The sequence below is a fragment of the Medicago sativa genome, chromosome 4 (assembly GCF_051527215.1).
Source record: "Medicago sativa cultivar Bolivia chromosome 4, Bolivia_mono, whole genome shotgun sequence".
NCBI lineage: Eukaryota > Viridiplantae > Streptophyta > Magnoliopsida > Fabales > Fabaceae > Medicago > Medicago sativa.
Window position 1 is genome coordinate 26,483,857 of NC_140752.1, and position 16,161 is coordinate 26,500,017.

At 30.5% G+C, this 16,161-nt stretch overlaps 1 protein-coding gene across 1 annotated transcript; it reads right to left on the reverse strand.

Annotated features, from left to right (window-relative positions):
* Positions 1–3,571: 3,571 nt before the first annotated feature.
* Positions 3,572–5,420, reverse strand: LOC146927340 (cyclin-U2-1-like). The gene is made up of 2 exons (XM_085700625.1): positions 4,892–5,420; positions 3,572–4,235 (listed from the first exon to the last, which is right to left on the reverse strand). Exons 1-2 carry the CDS (start codon positions 5,296–5,298, stop codon positions 3,986–3,988), a joined length of 657 nt encoding a protein of 218 aa, XP_085556751.1. The 5' UTR covers positions 5,299–5,420; the 3' UTR covers positions 3,572–3,985.
* Between the last annotated feature and the right edge of the window lie 10,741 nt (positions 5,421–16,161).

Sequence of the window (16,161 nt, forward strand, 5' to 3'; positions counted from 1 at the left end):
AATAAATTAATTTATTTTCTGTCGGTGTCGGTCCATTTATCATTTCCTTTTCAAAAGCACTTTATTTCAATTTAAAATGAAGATACCCTGTCATTTTTCCATGCACCAATTTAACCTGTCTTTGGTTGGTAATGCATCATAATCCACAAAAATAGAACTTTAGAAGCATGACATTATTGATATACTAATTAATGAATAAAGAGACATATTAGTAGAGGATGGTCAACTTCAACAGAAACTAAAGGTATTTTGTTTATGCTTTACTTTAGTTCTTTTCTAACTTTCAATTTTTCTTTTGTTATTTTTGGTTTGTAATGATTATAAGTAAGGACAAATACCAATCTTTAGGTGATGCTGGACCATGATTTTGCTTAGCTACTTTCAAGCAACTAGCCATTCACACGCAAATTTATTCTTTATTTTTTGTTACTATTTTAAGATAATTAAATTAATTCAAGGCATGGGCAGAAAGTGCCAAATGTTGCAGTTTGGTTCAATTATTTGTTAATAGAAGATAAATTTATTTATTTACCGGTTTTTCAATGAATCGTCAAATTAAAGGTGTACTTTTGCGTAATATACAGTATTTCAATGATTGAAATGTGACCATAAATCATAATCAAATATATATCATGCTATATTGCCTTGAATTTTTTAGGAAAATTATATTGTAACTTTTTCTAGTAAAAGAGACGGCCAAGTCCAAAAATTCTACTGTAATTTGATTGAATTGTGAATCAACATTAATTGTGTATATGTTCTTTCAGGTTGTCTAGAGTCTTTTTTTTTTTTTTTTTTTTTTTTGAGGTTGTCTAGAGTCTTTTAACCACTAACTGTGCTTTTTTAAGAATCAAATTGATATTGTGTAATGCTCCACAAATCTCAGATAATGATTACCACTCGGTTAACTTGCTTATAGTTAAAGGAATTCATTTGAGTATTATAGCCAGAGTCTTGCTAGGTAAGTAGATATGAGAAAATGGGTTGAGTAATATGAACCTCGAATACGTAGTACGGGTGCGAGTATTATACAACATATATATATATATATATATATATATATATATATATATATATATATATATGTATGGGTCTTGCTACAATAGACCCACTCCTTTTTATGAAGGAGTATTTTAGCATGTAGCACCTTTTCATTTAGACCAAAATGTCCCAAGCTTTGCTTTTTAAAACAATTAAAACTGAAGGATAGATTTGTAACTTAGGCTGAGTAATTACTGCTACTGGCCCACACACCTCTCTCTTTCGTCGGTTTGCTTATCTTCAACATTTAATTTATTCTGCAATTCTTTAGTGGACTTCGTCTTCCTCTCTTTGTAATCTCTATAATTCTTGCCCATGGAAGAAAACAAGCAGGTGCATATAATTTATTTGGACATTCTCGGTTTCATTCACCTCGCCAACACTGAAGCTCCCATTATCTTTTTCTTATCTAACATAACATGTTTGTTTGTTTCTATATTCCTAAAATTGAAAATGCCAAATTATTTGTGTCTTTGAAGATGAAAGTATCTTTTACAACGAATGATATTGAAGTGACGAAATGAAAAGAGGAACTATCAGCCCTTGCTGTGACGGAAAAAGACGAGACGTTGTTCGGTACGACAATCCGATGTTGAGTACGCTGGACTCCAAATGAGGCGATCTTTCGGCTGAACCCTCGTCGGAACGCTGGACTCCACACGACTGATAAAATTGGATGAAGCATAAGAAAAGGAAAACTCAGAGAGTGAAAATAGCTTCGATGAAAGAGAGAATCAGTGTGAGAGAGAGGTGTGTGGGCCAGTAGCAGTAATTAGTCAGCCTAAGTTACAAATCTGTCCTTCAGTTTTAATTGTTTTAAAAAGCAAAGCTTGGGGCATTTTGGTCTAAATGAAAAGGTGCTGCATGCTAAAATACTCCTTCATAAAAAGGAGTGGGTCTATTGTAGCAAAACCCTATATATATATATATATATTTATATGAAAATATATAAACAATTTAAAATTTAGGATATGATACGGCTGAAGTACATTCACAAAATCTTTACAACAAAACTAATTTTTATGTAAAATACTTGAAAGAAATATGTGTTGATACTCTTCATTAAATATAAATATAAATGTCATAGTTTAAAAAAAAAAACTAATACTATGATCAAAATAGAAAATGTATGGCTATTGTATAAATCATATTCAATTTTCATTCTTATTTTAGGATATCAACAAATAAATCGTTAAAAGAATTCGACATATTTTGTCTAATGTTAACTGATTGTGTCGTCCTTTTCTCTCTCCTTACTTTCATCTATAAAAATTATAACTATTATCCCTCAAAAAAAAAAATTATAACTATTAAGTATGGTTCATCGAGTGACAATTCAACATATTCAAATCTTAAATTGAATGATATACATCTACACTAAATTTTTATAACTTTGTTTAATTTTCTACCATTCATCTTTTATAAGATACGTATATGAAAAGTATCTTATAAGTATCATTGTATATTGATGGGGTATCCTATAAGTATCTGATATAATATTTTATAAAAATTAAAAAATTCTGATACTTCGTGGGTATCTGTGGAGTATCGGTAGCTAATACAAGTTTGTCTCTATGATTGGAGTATATAGGATTCATGCGTTGAGTTTAATTTGTTTATAGGATAAGTGTTAACAATTTGTCTATAGGATAAGCTATTTTTAGCTTATCGGTAGCCCTTGAACCTTGACACCCAAGATTCAAACATCCAAATCTCCTCGATAACCACTCTTTGTGAAATAAATCTGATGATCCAATAAATATGAGAGTCTCCTCAATCTTCACATAAGCTGCTTCTAAAATCCATTTTGGTCTCCTTCGATCTAGACCGCTCAACATTTAATTCTCCTTTTGATTGTTGACAAGACGTCAACTAATTTTAAGATGTTGGATGAAGAGAAAACCCCAATTCCCCAATGAGGTGAAATATCATCTCTTTCCTTTAGGTTTCAATTGTCCCCAATTGTAAAATCCTAGAATATTACAACACGACGTGCAAAGAATCCCTATCTAAGTAACTGACAAGGTCTCAATTCACAATCAATAGCTAAGTGTTTTCAAATAGTAGGAGGTAGAAGAAGAGGTTTTGAGATTGAGAAAAATTCATATTTTTAGAAGCTATGAGGTATTTCACTTATAGAGGTTTATGAAGCAAGTAAGCAAATGAAGTTACAAAAATATGTTATCAAAATAACATAATGAATCGATTCACTTTTTCCCTCTAGACAGTAAATTAAAATGATTCATTTCACTGAGGAAAATGATTAACTTAAAAAAACAGCAAAAAATTTGCATTTTTAAAACAAGTGAAACAATTCACTTGAAGAATCAAATTGCAAGTACCCAAATAATTTAGAGAGACAATGTCAAGTAACCCTCTCTCTCATACTACTTTTGTATACTTAACTCCTGCATTTTCAATTCTATATATAACAATAAAAATAGCCAAATATCAAAGTCCAATGGGCTGAAAATATGCACGTATAGAGACAAAAGTAAAATTTCAAAACCATTAACACCAACAAACAAAATCTCAAAACTCTTGCTCATAAAATTCATTGTTTCTTTGTGATGGAACAATACAAATTGGTACATCGCTCTCAGCTGGCCTCACCTATAGTTCTAAAATCTCAATCCCCTCAACAAACATTTAAATTTACATTGATACGTACACATAAACTACCTACCTTTATTTTGCAAGCAAAAAAAAATAAAAAATCCTAAAATAAAGATAAATATTTTTATCGCAAACACCATATATCTATATGATTTTACAGTTTTAAATAGTTTTCTCTTGGCCCTCGAGTTATTTTTTTTTTGAGAGATCTCAGTCCTGGAGTTGTCTCTCTCAAGATTGATACTCACACTCAACAGTATACGGTGTCAGAAATGTGTGTACAAGTAACACGACTATAAAATAAAACAAAAAATTACCCTAAAAAAGTCTACAACATTACACGTGCAATTTGTGTGTGACCTCTTTCTTTGATTTCTTCAGCACACCTTAAGGTCCTCTCAATGTGGTACCCTCCTCCGATGCTTACTTCTCTCTCCAAATGGGAACAATAGCTCTCAAATACACTCACATTAACATGTAATTTGAAATTCATCATGAAAAGAAATTCAAGCTCCAACTCATTCAATTCACTTCTTGTTAAACCACCAACTTTTGCAAAGTATGAATTTCTGAAATTCCTGCCAAATAAAAAAAGCAGCCACTTTAGTATCACTTTATGCGCTGTGTTCAAAACAATAAACTAAAGATAGAAAAAATAATTGATTATTTTTTTGTCAAAATCTCCAATTGAGCCATGTCGGTTAAAATGTTAGTTATTGAATAAATCATTTTTGTTGTTAAATTAATTTAACTATAAACATTTTAACTTAAGAAAGCTGCGTAGACTTTTTGAATTTTGATATTAGAGAATCTAGGTTGAAAAAAAAGTTCATTTTTTACTATCAAAAAAGTTAATTTGTGAACATTTACCAAAATAAATTTGATCATCAATGCAATTGTCCGTAAATCGACAGATCAAAGAGAAAAAAAAATCTCCCTTAAGCTGAGGTTTACGGACAATTGCACGATATTAGAGTGAAGACCAGAAAAGTATTGGGGATCCAACATGCATGACCATTGGCCATGCTTTGAGGCAATACAATTACCAATTGAGATTTTAATAAACAAAACTTTGTCTAAATTTAACAAACCCTTTACCAAATTGTTGCCTTGGAAATAATGTAAGAAATTTTAATTGTTAGCTTGAAAATAATGTAAGAAATTTTAATTTCTCTTTAAAAAGAAGCAAATTAATGAAAACAAATAGAGAAAAATAAGGGAGAAGAGTACTCACATATCTTCAACATACTTTGAAGCAACCATAATAGTTGTTATGAGAAGTCTATGAACATTTCTTGAATTAATTCTAAACCCACGATTATTTTGGCAAAACCGATCAATATAGACATAAGCAACAACATAAACCGAAGGTCCAGCACGTGTGTATCTAAAAATTCTCTCTAAATAAGATTGAATGGTTAAATCAGGAATCTCTCTACAATCAAAGATTTTTGTGCATGCTTTGGACAAAACTCTTGAAGAACAATTCTTCATAATTCTTTGTGCTCTTGCCATGTTTCTCTCAATTAATGAAGCTAGAACACTTATCACTAATGGGGTGTTTGAATCTTCTTTGTATGAATAGGAATATAAATCATAGTGTAGTTTTCTTGGAGATATTGTCAAAGAAGAAGAATCCATCAAAAAAGGGGAAATTTTCTTCTTTTTTTCTTGTAGAAGAAGGTTTTGAAAGGGATTGGTGTGTATAAGCTTGAAGACTAAGAATGTATTAATTTGTTGTTAAGAAATTATTTGGAAGCAATGAAGAAAGTTTTAGGAGTGGAATTTATATATAAAGGAGAATGGAGTTGGCAATGGAGGGAGAAAGATAATTTTTTGGACTATTAGGATTGAGAGAGGGTGAATAAAGAAAGAGGGATATGATTTTTTTTATTATTTTAAGGGTCCTATATTATTATTTTAGTTTTTTTTAAAGGAAGGAGTGAAAGACTTTTTTGGACTATTAGGAATTGGAGAAGGTGAATAAAGAAAGAGGGGTATGATTTTTTTTAATTTTTTAAATTTTTTTAATTATCATTGGGTCCTATAGTATTAATTTATTTTAATTTTTTGTTGTGTGAGAAAGAGAACATTGAATATCATTGTGGTTTTGGCCATTTGGATTCTTGAGAGGTGGGTGGAAGCTTGATGATTAGAAAAATGACAAATGAAAAATAATAATAAAGATATGAGTGGTTACCCTTTGTGATGGTAAATTACAAACAGTGCCAACTAATGTTGTTCTATGTGTTGCATTAAAAAACAAGGCAGTATCTTCACCATGCTATTAACAAATTAGGGTGCACCTCAAATTGATCTTGGTTACAGCAAGCTAGTATTCACCTCTCACTCACTCACTCACTCACTCACTCACTAGCTAGTATTCACCTAACATTGAAGTTTTTGGTTCCTCATGTATACATTTCTTGCAATTTTGGTTCATGCTTTTGAGCCAAAAATTTATGTTAAGATCAAAGTTGCAACAAATATAAATTTGACGATCTAAATGTTTAATTTTGAAAAAGAGATACTATTTTCTTGAGCATAATAAAATATAGTATCACCAACAATGAATTGGTCCAAGTGTCAAGCGGCTTGAGACCCTTAAGCATGTGGTCATGAGTTCGGTTTTTGGCTTATAAGTACGAAAAAACTCAGTTGGAAGAGGAGAATCTACCTTATTTTTACATATGTTTTTTGACGGAGAAAATCATTGAATAGCGGTGGAAACTTTGTATTAATATGGTAGTAATAAAAAAAATACAGTATCAAAAGAACAACTGAACCATAAAAATTTTATTATTGAAAGTGTTGGGGCTTTAGGAGAGCCAACATTGGTATGATTAGACGCATTTGACAATGAACAACTATACAAATGAGATTAAAGAAAAGATTTAAATATGTTATTAGTCTACGTACTTTCACTGTATTTTGACATTGATCTCTGTATTATTTTTGTCAAATATAATAAATTTATTATTAGTCCTTCTGTTAGATCAAATTAAAAAAATAATACCACATCACACTGTAGTATTACCCTTTCTCTATTTCTTTCCTTGAAACTGCCGTACCACCGACAGTGAGATGAAGGACAAGAACGGAAATAGAAGTGTGACAATATAGCTGGTTGGTTGTTGAGTGGGAGTTTATGGACCTACAAAATTAAAGAACATTTAAATGTGGTTATAGTATTTGTATACTTTTTTGATATTGAAAGATTTGATATGAGAACAAATAATTTATGAAGACGGGAGGAAACTATCATTTTCCTTTATTTATTTATTACATATACTATTTTTTGGTACAATTTATATACTATTATTTAGGCTTAATTATTAGTTAGGCTTAAAATAAAATATTGGATCTAACATATCTTTATAAGTTGGTTTTCTATGCATAAGTTCGATCTAATATAAAAATTTAATATAGTATCATAGTCTAGCAATCACGCCACTCACTATTTATACATACACACTTCAAGTTTAATAGTGTTGAATGTCAGACGTGTACGGAAAAAATCAAGTTCCATATAGAAAAGATAGGGAAAAACTTCAGTGCCTTTGACACTCAGTGCCTTTGTGACATTGGACCAATAAAATTTTGACACATGACAAAAACCTTTAAAACCAGTTTTCATAAAAAACGACTTAGAAGGTTGAGAATATATAAAATAAATCCAAAAGGAAAAATGATTTTATTACCATTTATTCTAAACCCAAATTATCAGGATATTACTCATGTAAAAACACAAATTAGATGGTGTGAAGAAACAGCTCGATATTATCTAAAAGAAGATTTTGATTATTTTCTCTTTAAAGAAAATATAGAATTAGCTGATTCGTTAAGAAAAAATCTTCAAAAATTAGTCAGATAAATCATGGATGGTCTTATTAATCCATTTGGAAAAATAATACCTCAACCATTTATATTAGAACCTAATTATAATAATATAATTAGAATGAGAAATCAAATTAATTGGTTAAGAGAAACAGCATATTGGTTTCTAATATTTGAAGATAATTACACTACATACTGGGAGTATGAAAATTTTGCAAATCTTTTAAGCCTTAAAATACAAAAGTTTATACATGGCTAGTAAAGGTGTAAGTGAAAATATACAAGATATTTTTGAGAATCTGACAGTACTTCAAAAACAGTTAGATAAAATAGTAGAGGTCCTACTAGAAAAAGAGTTTGAAGAAAAACTCAATGGAAAATTATCTAGTCTAGAGGAGAACCAAAGATCACTAGACGAAAAACTTTGTGTAAAAATAGATGATTTAATTGATCTATTAAAACTATTACCTTCAAGAGAAAAATGTCTAACTCTAGAACAATTACAAACTTTTGTCAAAAAAGAGGGGGGAGACATGGTAGAAATTTCAGAAAATATTGAAAAATCAGAAAAAGAAATTAATTTTTTCGCGCCATTACCCTAAAAAATGGACGAAACAGAAGAAGAAATAGCTAACCAGCTAAATGAATTACAAACATTAATGGCTTCTTTAGACATTAATAGAAAAAATCAAATAACAGAAGAATCTGATGACGAAAACAAATTTGTTTACGACTTTGGATCAGAGAGTTCTTTCAGTATGGAAGAAGAACCACAAGTAGGGCTTGTGAAAACCAATGAGCAACCAGAATCATCAGAAATGGGACGTAAAAGAGGACGTCAAGAGGATAGTGAAAAATTTATTGATCAACAAATCATTCAAAATAAAATGGATGAAAGAAAATTCAAACAAATACCATCTAAATATATACCTACAATAAATCGTCACAAAGAAGATAATGTTTTAAACATTGATTGTAGTGAAGATACTAAAAAGGAACTAAGAAGTTGGTATCATGATCACATGGTAACAATCCAATTAGACCCTACACTTGGGAAACTAAGTCCAAAGAGTATTTTCAACTACTTAAAAACTAAAACCATAGGAAATGCTTGGAGTTTTATGTCTGAACAATCAGACTCAGAACTCCCATCAACAACCGAAGAAGTTATAAATCATGTTTATTCAATTCTGAAAAAAGAATTCGTAGGATTTGATGCGCCAGAAGCAGAAGCAGACCTAATGAATACAAACATCCATAGGATCTTTAATCTAAGAATCTGTGATATGTGTTATGTTGAACCATTTATATGTGAATTTAGCAAATATTATTATGCAATATCTCCACAAAAGAGATTACAATATAATCTTTTAGGATTATTCTACAATAAACTTCCATCATCTGTTGGAACAATAATGGAAAAAATAATTCAAGAACATCTAGAAGTGATCGTAGGATTAGACGATACTCTAGGAACAAGAATAACTGCATTAAGAAAGTGGATATCCGAAAAATGCATGGAAAAAACTGCTAAAAGAGAAGCAAAAATAAATGTTTGCTGTGATAGAATTCAAAATAAAGTAGGAAACTATGGTTGTAGTAAAACTAGAAGAAAGAAAAAGAAAAAAGTTTTTAGGAAGATAGATCGTTCTGAATATAAAAGAAAAAAGAAATTTCCTAAAAAATTCAATAAACAAAAATACTTTAGGAGAAATAAAAAATATCCTAAAAAGAATTCATGTCCTAAAGGAAAGAAAACATGTACATGTTGGTTATGTAATGAAGAAGGACATTATGCAAATGAATGTCCTAAAAAGAAAGATTCTAAAAAAGAAACCTTGAAATTAATCTGGGAAGTAGGTTTCGAACCAATAGAATCAGATATAGATTCTGACGAGAGTAGTATTTTTGAATATACTACTGAAGAAGAAATTGAAGAATGAGTAGAAAAATTTTAAAAAATGGAAATCCTAATGCAACATTTATCCAGGTAACACTGAATAAAAAGAAAATTATGGGTTACATTGATACGGGGGCTACTTTATGTTTTGGTAGGAGATCCATAATTAAGGAAGGATGGATTAGACTACAAAAACCAAAAGAAATTATCTTTGCTGATAAGAAAAAACACCAAATCTGGTTTGTTCTAAAACATGTTTTTATAAAAATTGAACAAAAATACTTCTATGTAAAATCAATCTATGAACATGATTCTGGAATAGATTTGATAATAGGAAATAACTTTTTAAAGTTATATAATCCTTTTATTCAAAAAACTGACACTATAACATTAAATTGGTTTGATATCAATAACCCAAAAGAAAGTGAATTTGTTACAACAAACATTATAACAAAAAATGAAATTTTAAAGGCAATTTCAGAAAATCTTAACATACTTAGATGTATGTGGGATAAAAGAAAGTTTTACTTAATAACTGAACAAAATCTAGAACATCATCTAGATCAAGTTTGTTCTGAAAATCCATTGGATACTATAGTAAACAAAATACAAGATTTAATTGTTGTAAAACTTAAAGATCCTAAAAAGGAAGTCAAGGCCTTATACAAGATCCCTTACTCAGGAGAAGATAAGGAAGAATTTAAAAAAGAAATAGCAGAACTATTAGAGAAAGGATTAATAAGTCCTTCTATTAGTCCACATTCAGCGCCAGCTTTTTATGTCAGAAAACATAATGAGATAAAAAGAGGAAAAGCTCGAATGGTGATCAATTATAAAAAACTTAATGAGGCAACTATAAGTGACTCATATAAGTTACCAAGAAAAGATTACGTTTTTGAAAAAATAAGAGGATGTAATTGGTTTTCATCTTTAGATGCAAAATCTGGATACTGGCAGTTAAGGTTGTCAGAAGAAACTAAACCTTTAACAGCTTTCAGTTGTCCAGAAGGACATTTTGAATGGAATGTTTTACCATTTGGTTTAAAACAAGCACCATCAATATATCAAAGATTTATGGACAATACTCTTAAGGGTCTTGATCATATTTGTTTTGTATATATCGATGACATATTAATTTTTACTAAAGGAAGTAAAGAACAACATGTTAAAGATGTTATGACTGTTTTAAACAGAATAAAAGATAGAGGAATTGTTCTATCTAGAAAAAAGTCAATACTTTTGAAACAAGAAATCGAATTTCTTGGTCTTATTATAAGAGAAGGAGGAAAACTCGATTTATCACCGCATGTTCAAGAAAATTTTTTACTTTTCCCTGATCAATTAGCGGATAGAAAACAAATCCAAAGATTTTTGGGATGTTTAAATTATATTGCTAATGAAGGATTTCTTCAAGACTTAGCAAATGATAGAAAAATTTTACAGAAGAAGATATCTGAAAAAGTGCCATGGTCATGGACACAAAAAGATACTGAGGCTGTAAAATCTTTGAAAGAAAAATTAAAAGTTTTACCACAACTATACAATCCAACAGAAAATGATTTTTTGGTTGTAAATGTTGATGCAAATCAGTTTACATGGGCTGGAGTTATGAGAGCTCTACCTAATGGCAAACAAAAATTGGGATTAAATCTCAATGGATATGTTGAGGACGAAACCCCACAACAATCCTATACCATTGTGGGCGCAACCCCACAGTTAAAATCAGATATCCCTAATGGGCGATCAGATAAAACATCAGTTTCAACTGATTCAAAACTTGATTATTCAAGTAATAACATCCGAATTAAGGATAAAGATCTTGTTTTATGCAAGTATGTTTCAGGCTCTTTTAAAGATGCTGAAACAAGATATCATATCAATGAGAAAGAAACTCTTTCTTGTTTAAATGTTTTAGAAAAATGGAGAATGGATTTAATTCCATCAAGATTTTTATTACGAACTGATTCAACTTATGCTAGCGGATTTTGGCGCTACAATTTAAAAGTTGATCATAAACAAGGAAGACTTGTTAGATGGCAAATGCGCATCCAACAATTCTATCCTTATATTCAACTAATAAAATCAGAAAACAATTGTTTTGCAGATACTTTGACAAGAGAATGGAGCAAGCTCTAAAAGTTCTCTACAATAGCTTAAAGCAAAAAGATGAACAGATTGAAATTCATAGCCAAAAGCTAAAACAACTCTCTTCAGAGAGGGGGGAGATGGTTAAAATGATCGAAAGTCTAACCAAGATCATAAATGTTGAAGCTCCAACAGCAACAACAACAATAACAGAAGAACCAACAAAAAAGACTTTGAATGAACAACAAAGTTTTTCATCAACATCTTCAGCAGGTTCTATGCCAGAGGAAGATACGAAAAAGTCATGGGCTGAAAAAGTTGAACAAGAAGAGGAAGAGTCAAAAAATGGTTCAGACCAACCAAGCGATGTTGTCGATCTACAACCAGCAAAGAAGGTGTATGTCATCTTTGATGGTCCAATGAAAGGCATCTACAACAACTGGGCAATTGCAAGCCTCCACATTAATGGCAAAAATGTTAGACACAAAGCTTATCCAACAATGGAAGAAGCAAAAGAAGCTTACAAGGCCTCCTACAAGGAAATGGCTATAGCAAAAGATATTGGCCAACCATCAAAAATGGAATCTAAAAAGAAGGTTTCAGTAGGATCAATTATAAACCTCCAAAAAGAAAAAAATAAGATAAAGACCATTGATGATTTCATGGGAAAGTGGAGATGGCTAGCCAACTTCAAGGAAGAACTAGCAATTGAATGTTTTTATCCAGTTAATACCAAACATGGGGTAAAAGCTAATACAGTTCCAGGAATATCCAAGGAATTACTTAAAGAATTCTATGACTATGGAATGCTCAAGACTGTATATCTTGAGGAAAAAGAAGGTTATAGATTTCAAGAATTGGCTGATCTTCCAAAAGAGATTGGTGATACAGCGAAAAGATTTAATGATTTCCTTGCCAAAGGAAGAGAAATATTTCTCCAATTCGAACAAACATATCCATGGTTCGAAGAAGAAAAGAATCAGATGGCTGTAAGACCAAGAACAGCTATAAAGATAGGTATCTCAAATAAAACCTATCTAGAACCAAATGCAACAAGTGTTGGATGGACATTAATCTCATTTGTTCAACAAATGAAGCGTTTTTATGACTATCTAATCAAATATGGGTCATCAATTACCAATTATAAAGTCTTATATGTCTCAGATTATTGTTTCATGGTCTGTGATTCAAAGAAAAAGGTCTCTACAGAGCACCTCAAACAAACACTTCAATTCGAAGAGTTATTCTCAGGATTCGAAAATGGTCTCCACCGGATTCCAGATGAAGTACAACAGGAGTGTTGCCAAAACTTCTCAACCTACAAAGGGCATATCTGTAAATGGTGTGCAAAAGATAAAGTGTCGGCAGAAGAAAACAAAATACCGACAATTCCAACAATTGGAGATAAGGCAAAAGAAAAAGCTTAGACACGCGTCATGTAGATATCATGATGTAATAGTGAACCTTATCATCTGAGTCAGATGGGGTCCACTTAGAGATAAGAATCTTATCACTTTAAGTGATAATGCGTTTTCTTTTTCTTTGCGTGTTTTAATTGTCTTTCTTTTTTGCTGTCATGGATAAGGACAGGTGAACCACTTGTAAGTCCTTTCCTTCTATAAATAAGAGCCTCGATGCTCACTTGTAAATTACAACTTAAATCAATGAAGTAAGTACCTTAGTTTATGAAAAACATTGTGGGAAAGGGCTTCGCAGGATTTGAGATTGTCATAACCAAATCAAAAGATTTTTAGTTTCAATATCAATAATCGAAAGATTATTTCAAATTCCAAAGGATCGAAAGATCAGAACCATCAAAAATCCAAGACAAAGTCAGGTATGATTTTGAATATTTTAAATACTTTATAATTTTTACATTTCATAATGGAATATAGTATGATAAAAGAAAATTCATCTGGTTTTATGGCAGATGTATTGATAGATCATATAGAAAAGGTAGATTTTACTTTAAAACCAGAAGAAAACTTCAAACAGAAAAGTATTTTTTCCTTAATAAAAGAAAAATTATCTAGAGAAAATATTTTAAAATATGGAATAATGGTAGGAGAAGTTGCCATACCAATGGAATCAACAGATGGATCTGTTGTAATATCCATAATTGATAAAGAACAAATTAATAATAGATTAAAACATCTATCGTTAGAAAAAAGACAGAAGATAGGATATATTCATATATCAACTATCCAAATAAACATAAAAAGTACTTTTATGAAAGGAATAGATGCAGAACTAGAACTTCTTATTGAAGATGCTAGGATGAATGAAAAACATTCACTAATAACCCAAGGTGAGGGAAATTTAAAGTGTGGAAAAATAAAATTTGACATAAATCTACAGATAGGTTTAAGTCTAAATGATATAGATCTAGACAGATCCTTAGTAATTCATTATAAACTTAAGGATCAAACCCTTATGAGACCAGGAAACCATCCTTTTAGCATAAGTTATAAAATGAATTATGCATTAAGTAATTCTCATTATAGTATAGAATTTAGTGGAAAAGAAAAAATACAAATAGATGAACTATTTGCCCCACTAATAAAATTAGAATCACCAATTCTAAAACCATTAAAAAGGTCAAAATCTATTATGACTATAGAAAGAACACCTCTTCTAGAACAAGAAGAAAGCACGAGTGAACCAAAGTTTCTACCCGCAAGAAATTCATTAGATAGTTATGAAAAAAGAAAGCTTAATAAAGCTTTATCAGAAATAAAAACTGAACTTTCAGGTATTAATAAAAAATTATAATGCCAGGAATAACAATAAAAAATGAACTAAAATTATTCAGAATAAAACTAGACACCTTAGTTAACAAAATAGAAGAAAATTTCTTTAGAATAGAAATGAAAAACACAATTTGGGGAATCCATGATCTAATGATCTTACAAATCTCATACATAGATGAAATGATAAAAGAATTAGAAGAAACAGAAAATATTTCTGTTACACAAAAAGAAAGAGCCACAACCCTGTTATGGCCATCCCAAAAATTAACTGAATTTGAACAATCTTTAGAAAAGCTTATATAATGCCTGGTTTAGGTCTTATAACAGAAGTAAAACTCTTTAAAGAAAGATTAGAGGACATAGTCTCTGATATAGAATTCTATCATAGAAGAATTGTCTTAAGACAAATTCTTTTCCATTCTAAAGAATTAGTACAATACCATATAGAATATATTGAAGACTTTCTAAGAGAAATAGAAGATTTAGAAAATCTTACAAATACACAAAGAGAAAGAGCTAAAACACTCTTAAAACCATTTCAAGGTTTAATTAAAATCGAACAAATGTTAAATCAAGTTCGAGAAAATTCCGCTGGCGACCCTGCGCACAACCTGGTATCAGAGCCAGTAATACAATCCTAAGGGATAAAAATGAAAATAAAAATAAAAATAAAAATATCTTATTTTCAAAAAAGACAAAAACTTTTTAAAATCACTTTTTTAAATAACCGATCTAAAAGGTTAAGTACCATATGATACAATCTGGTTCGTTCAAAAATTCCAACGGACACGATTTGTTGAAAGTTACGTGCCTTTCCCGCCATAAAGTCATGGAAGTGCTGCCCGAAAAGATAGGCTCTAAATAAAGGTTTATAAATAGTGACAGATTTACCTTTACTTTACAGGTTGGTTTTGTAAAAACAAGTTAGACACTATAAAAACTCAATACAACTTTAACTCATTATATTTTTTTTGTTTGTAATTTTGTAGTCTCCTTTCAACATTTATATTAAGTAGACATTATTTATTGACGTGACAAATAGTTCTCATAGACACCGTTCCTTCTTTTTAAAATTAAATACATCAAAAATTAATCTTACATGTGAAATGAACGAAATCTCTAATTAGAGTTTTAATTTTTTCAGTGTTTTTGGATGTTTTTAATTTTAAGAAGAAAAAGAAAATCACATTGAATATTGTTATGAATTAGAGGATTCCATGGTTCTAGATCAAATGCAATGGAAAGGTAGATTCTATAATTCTCTCTAGGAGTCATTACAATGATGTAATTGAATAAAAGATGAGAAATAGTACATAGGTGTAGCTTATTTATAGTGGTTTGGAGTAACTAACTCCCTAACTAACTTTCTACTAGACTACTTGCTCTCCAAGTTATCTAGATTGCTTGTACTCCAAGTTACCTTGGCACTATACTCTAATAGTCCCCCTCAAACTCAAAATGGGGAGATTCACCAATTTGAGTTTGAAACACAAGGAAATTACAGTTTATTCTTACTGAAGCAGTGACTAAGTAAAATGGGGGGTAAAACAAGTAAATGGAAAAAAAAAACAGCAAAGCTAATGAAGCCCAGGCCCAAGCATTTGAGAAATTCTAAAACACATGAGAACAAACGCAGGCTATCTTCATCTTCTTTCTTCAAAAATCAGCAACCAACTTTCCCAGAAAAAGTGATTATGCAAAACGTGATTCTGAACCATGAACAACTTATCCCAAAACGTGCTTATCCAAAACAATTTTCCAGAATCATATGTAAACTAACCGCTTCAAAACCCGTTTCTTCAAATAACAGCTTTTGCAAAAAAAGATTATGTGAAACTGCTTAAAACATGATTCTGAAAATTGATTCTCGAAACATGATGCTGAATCACGGTTGTGCAAAACGTGACAGAAAGTTTCATCTGAACCAATACA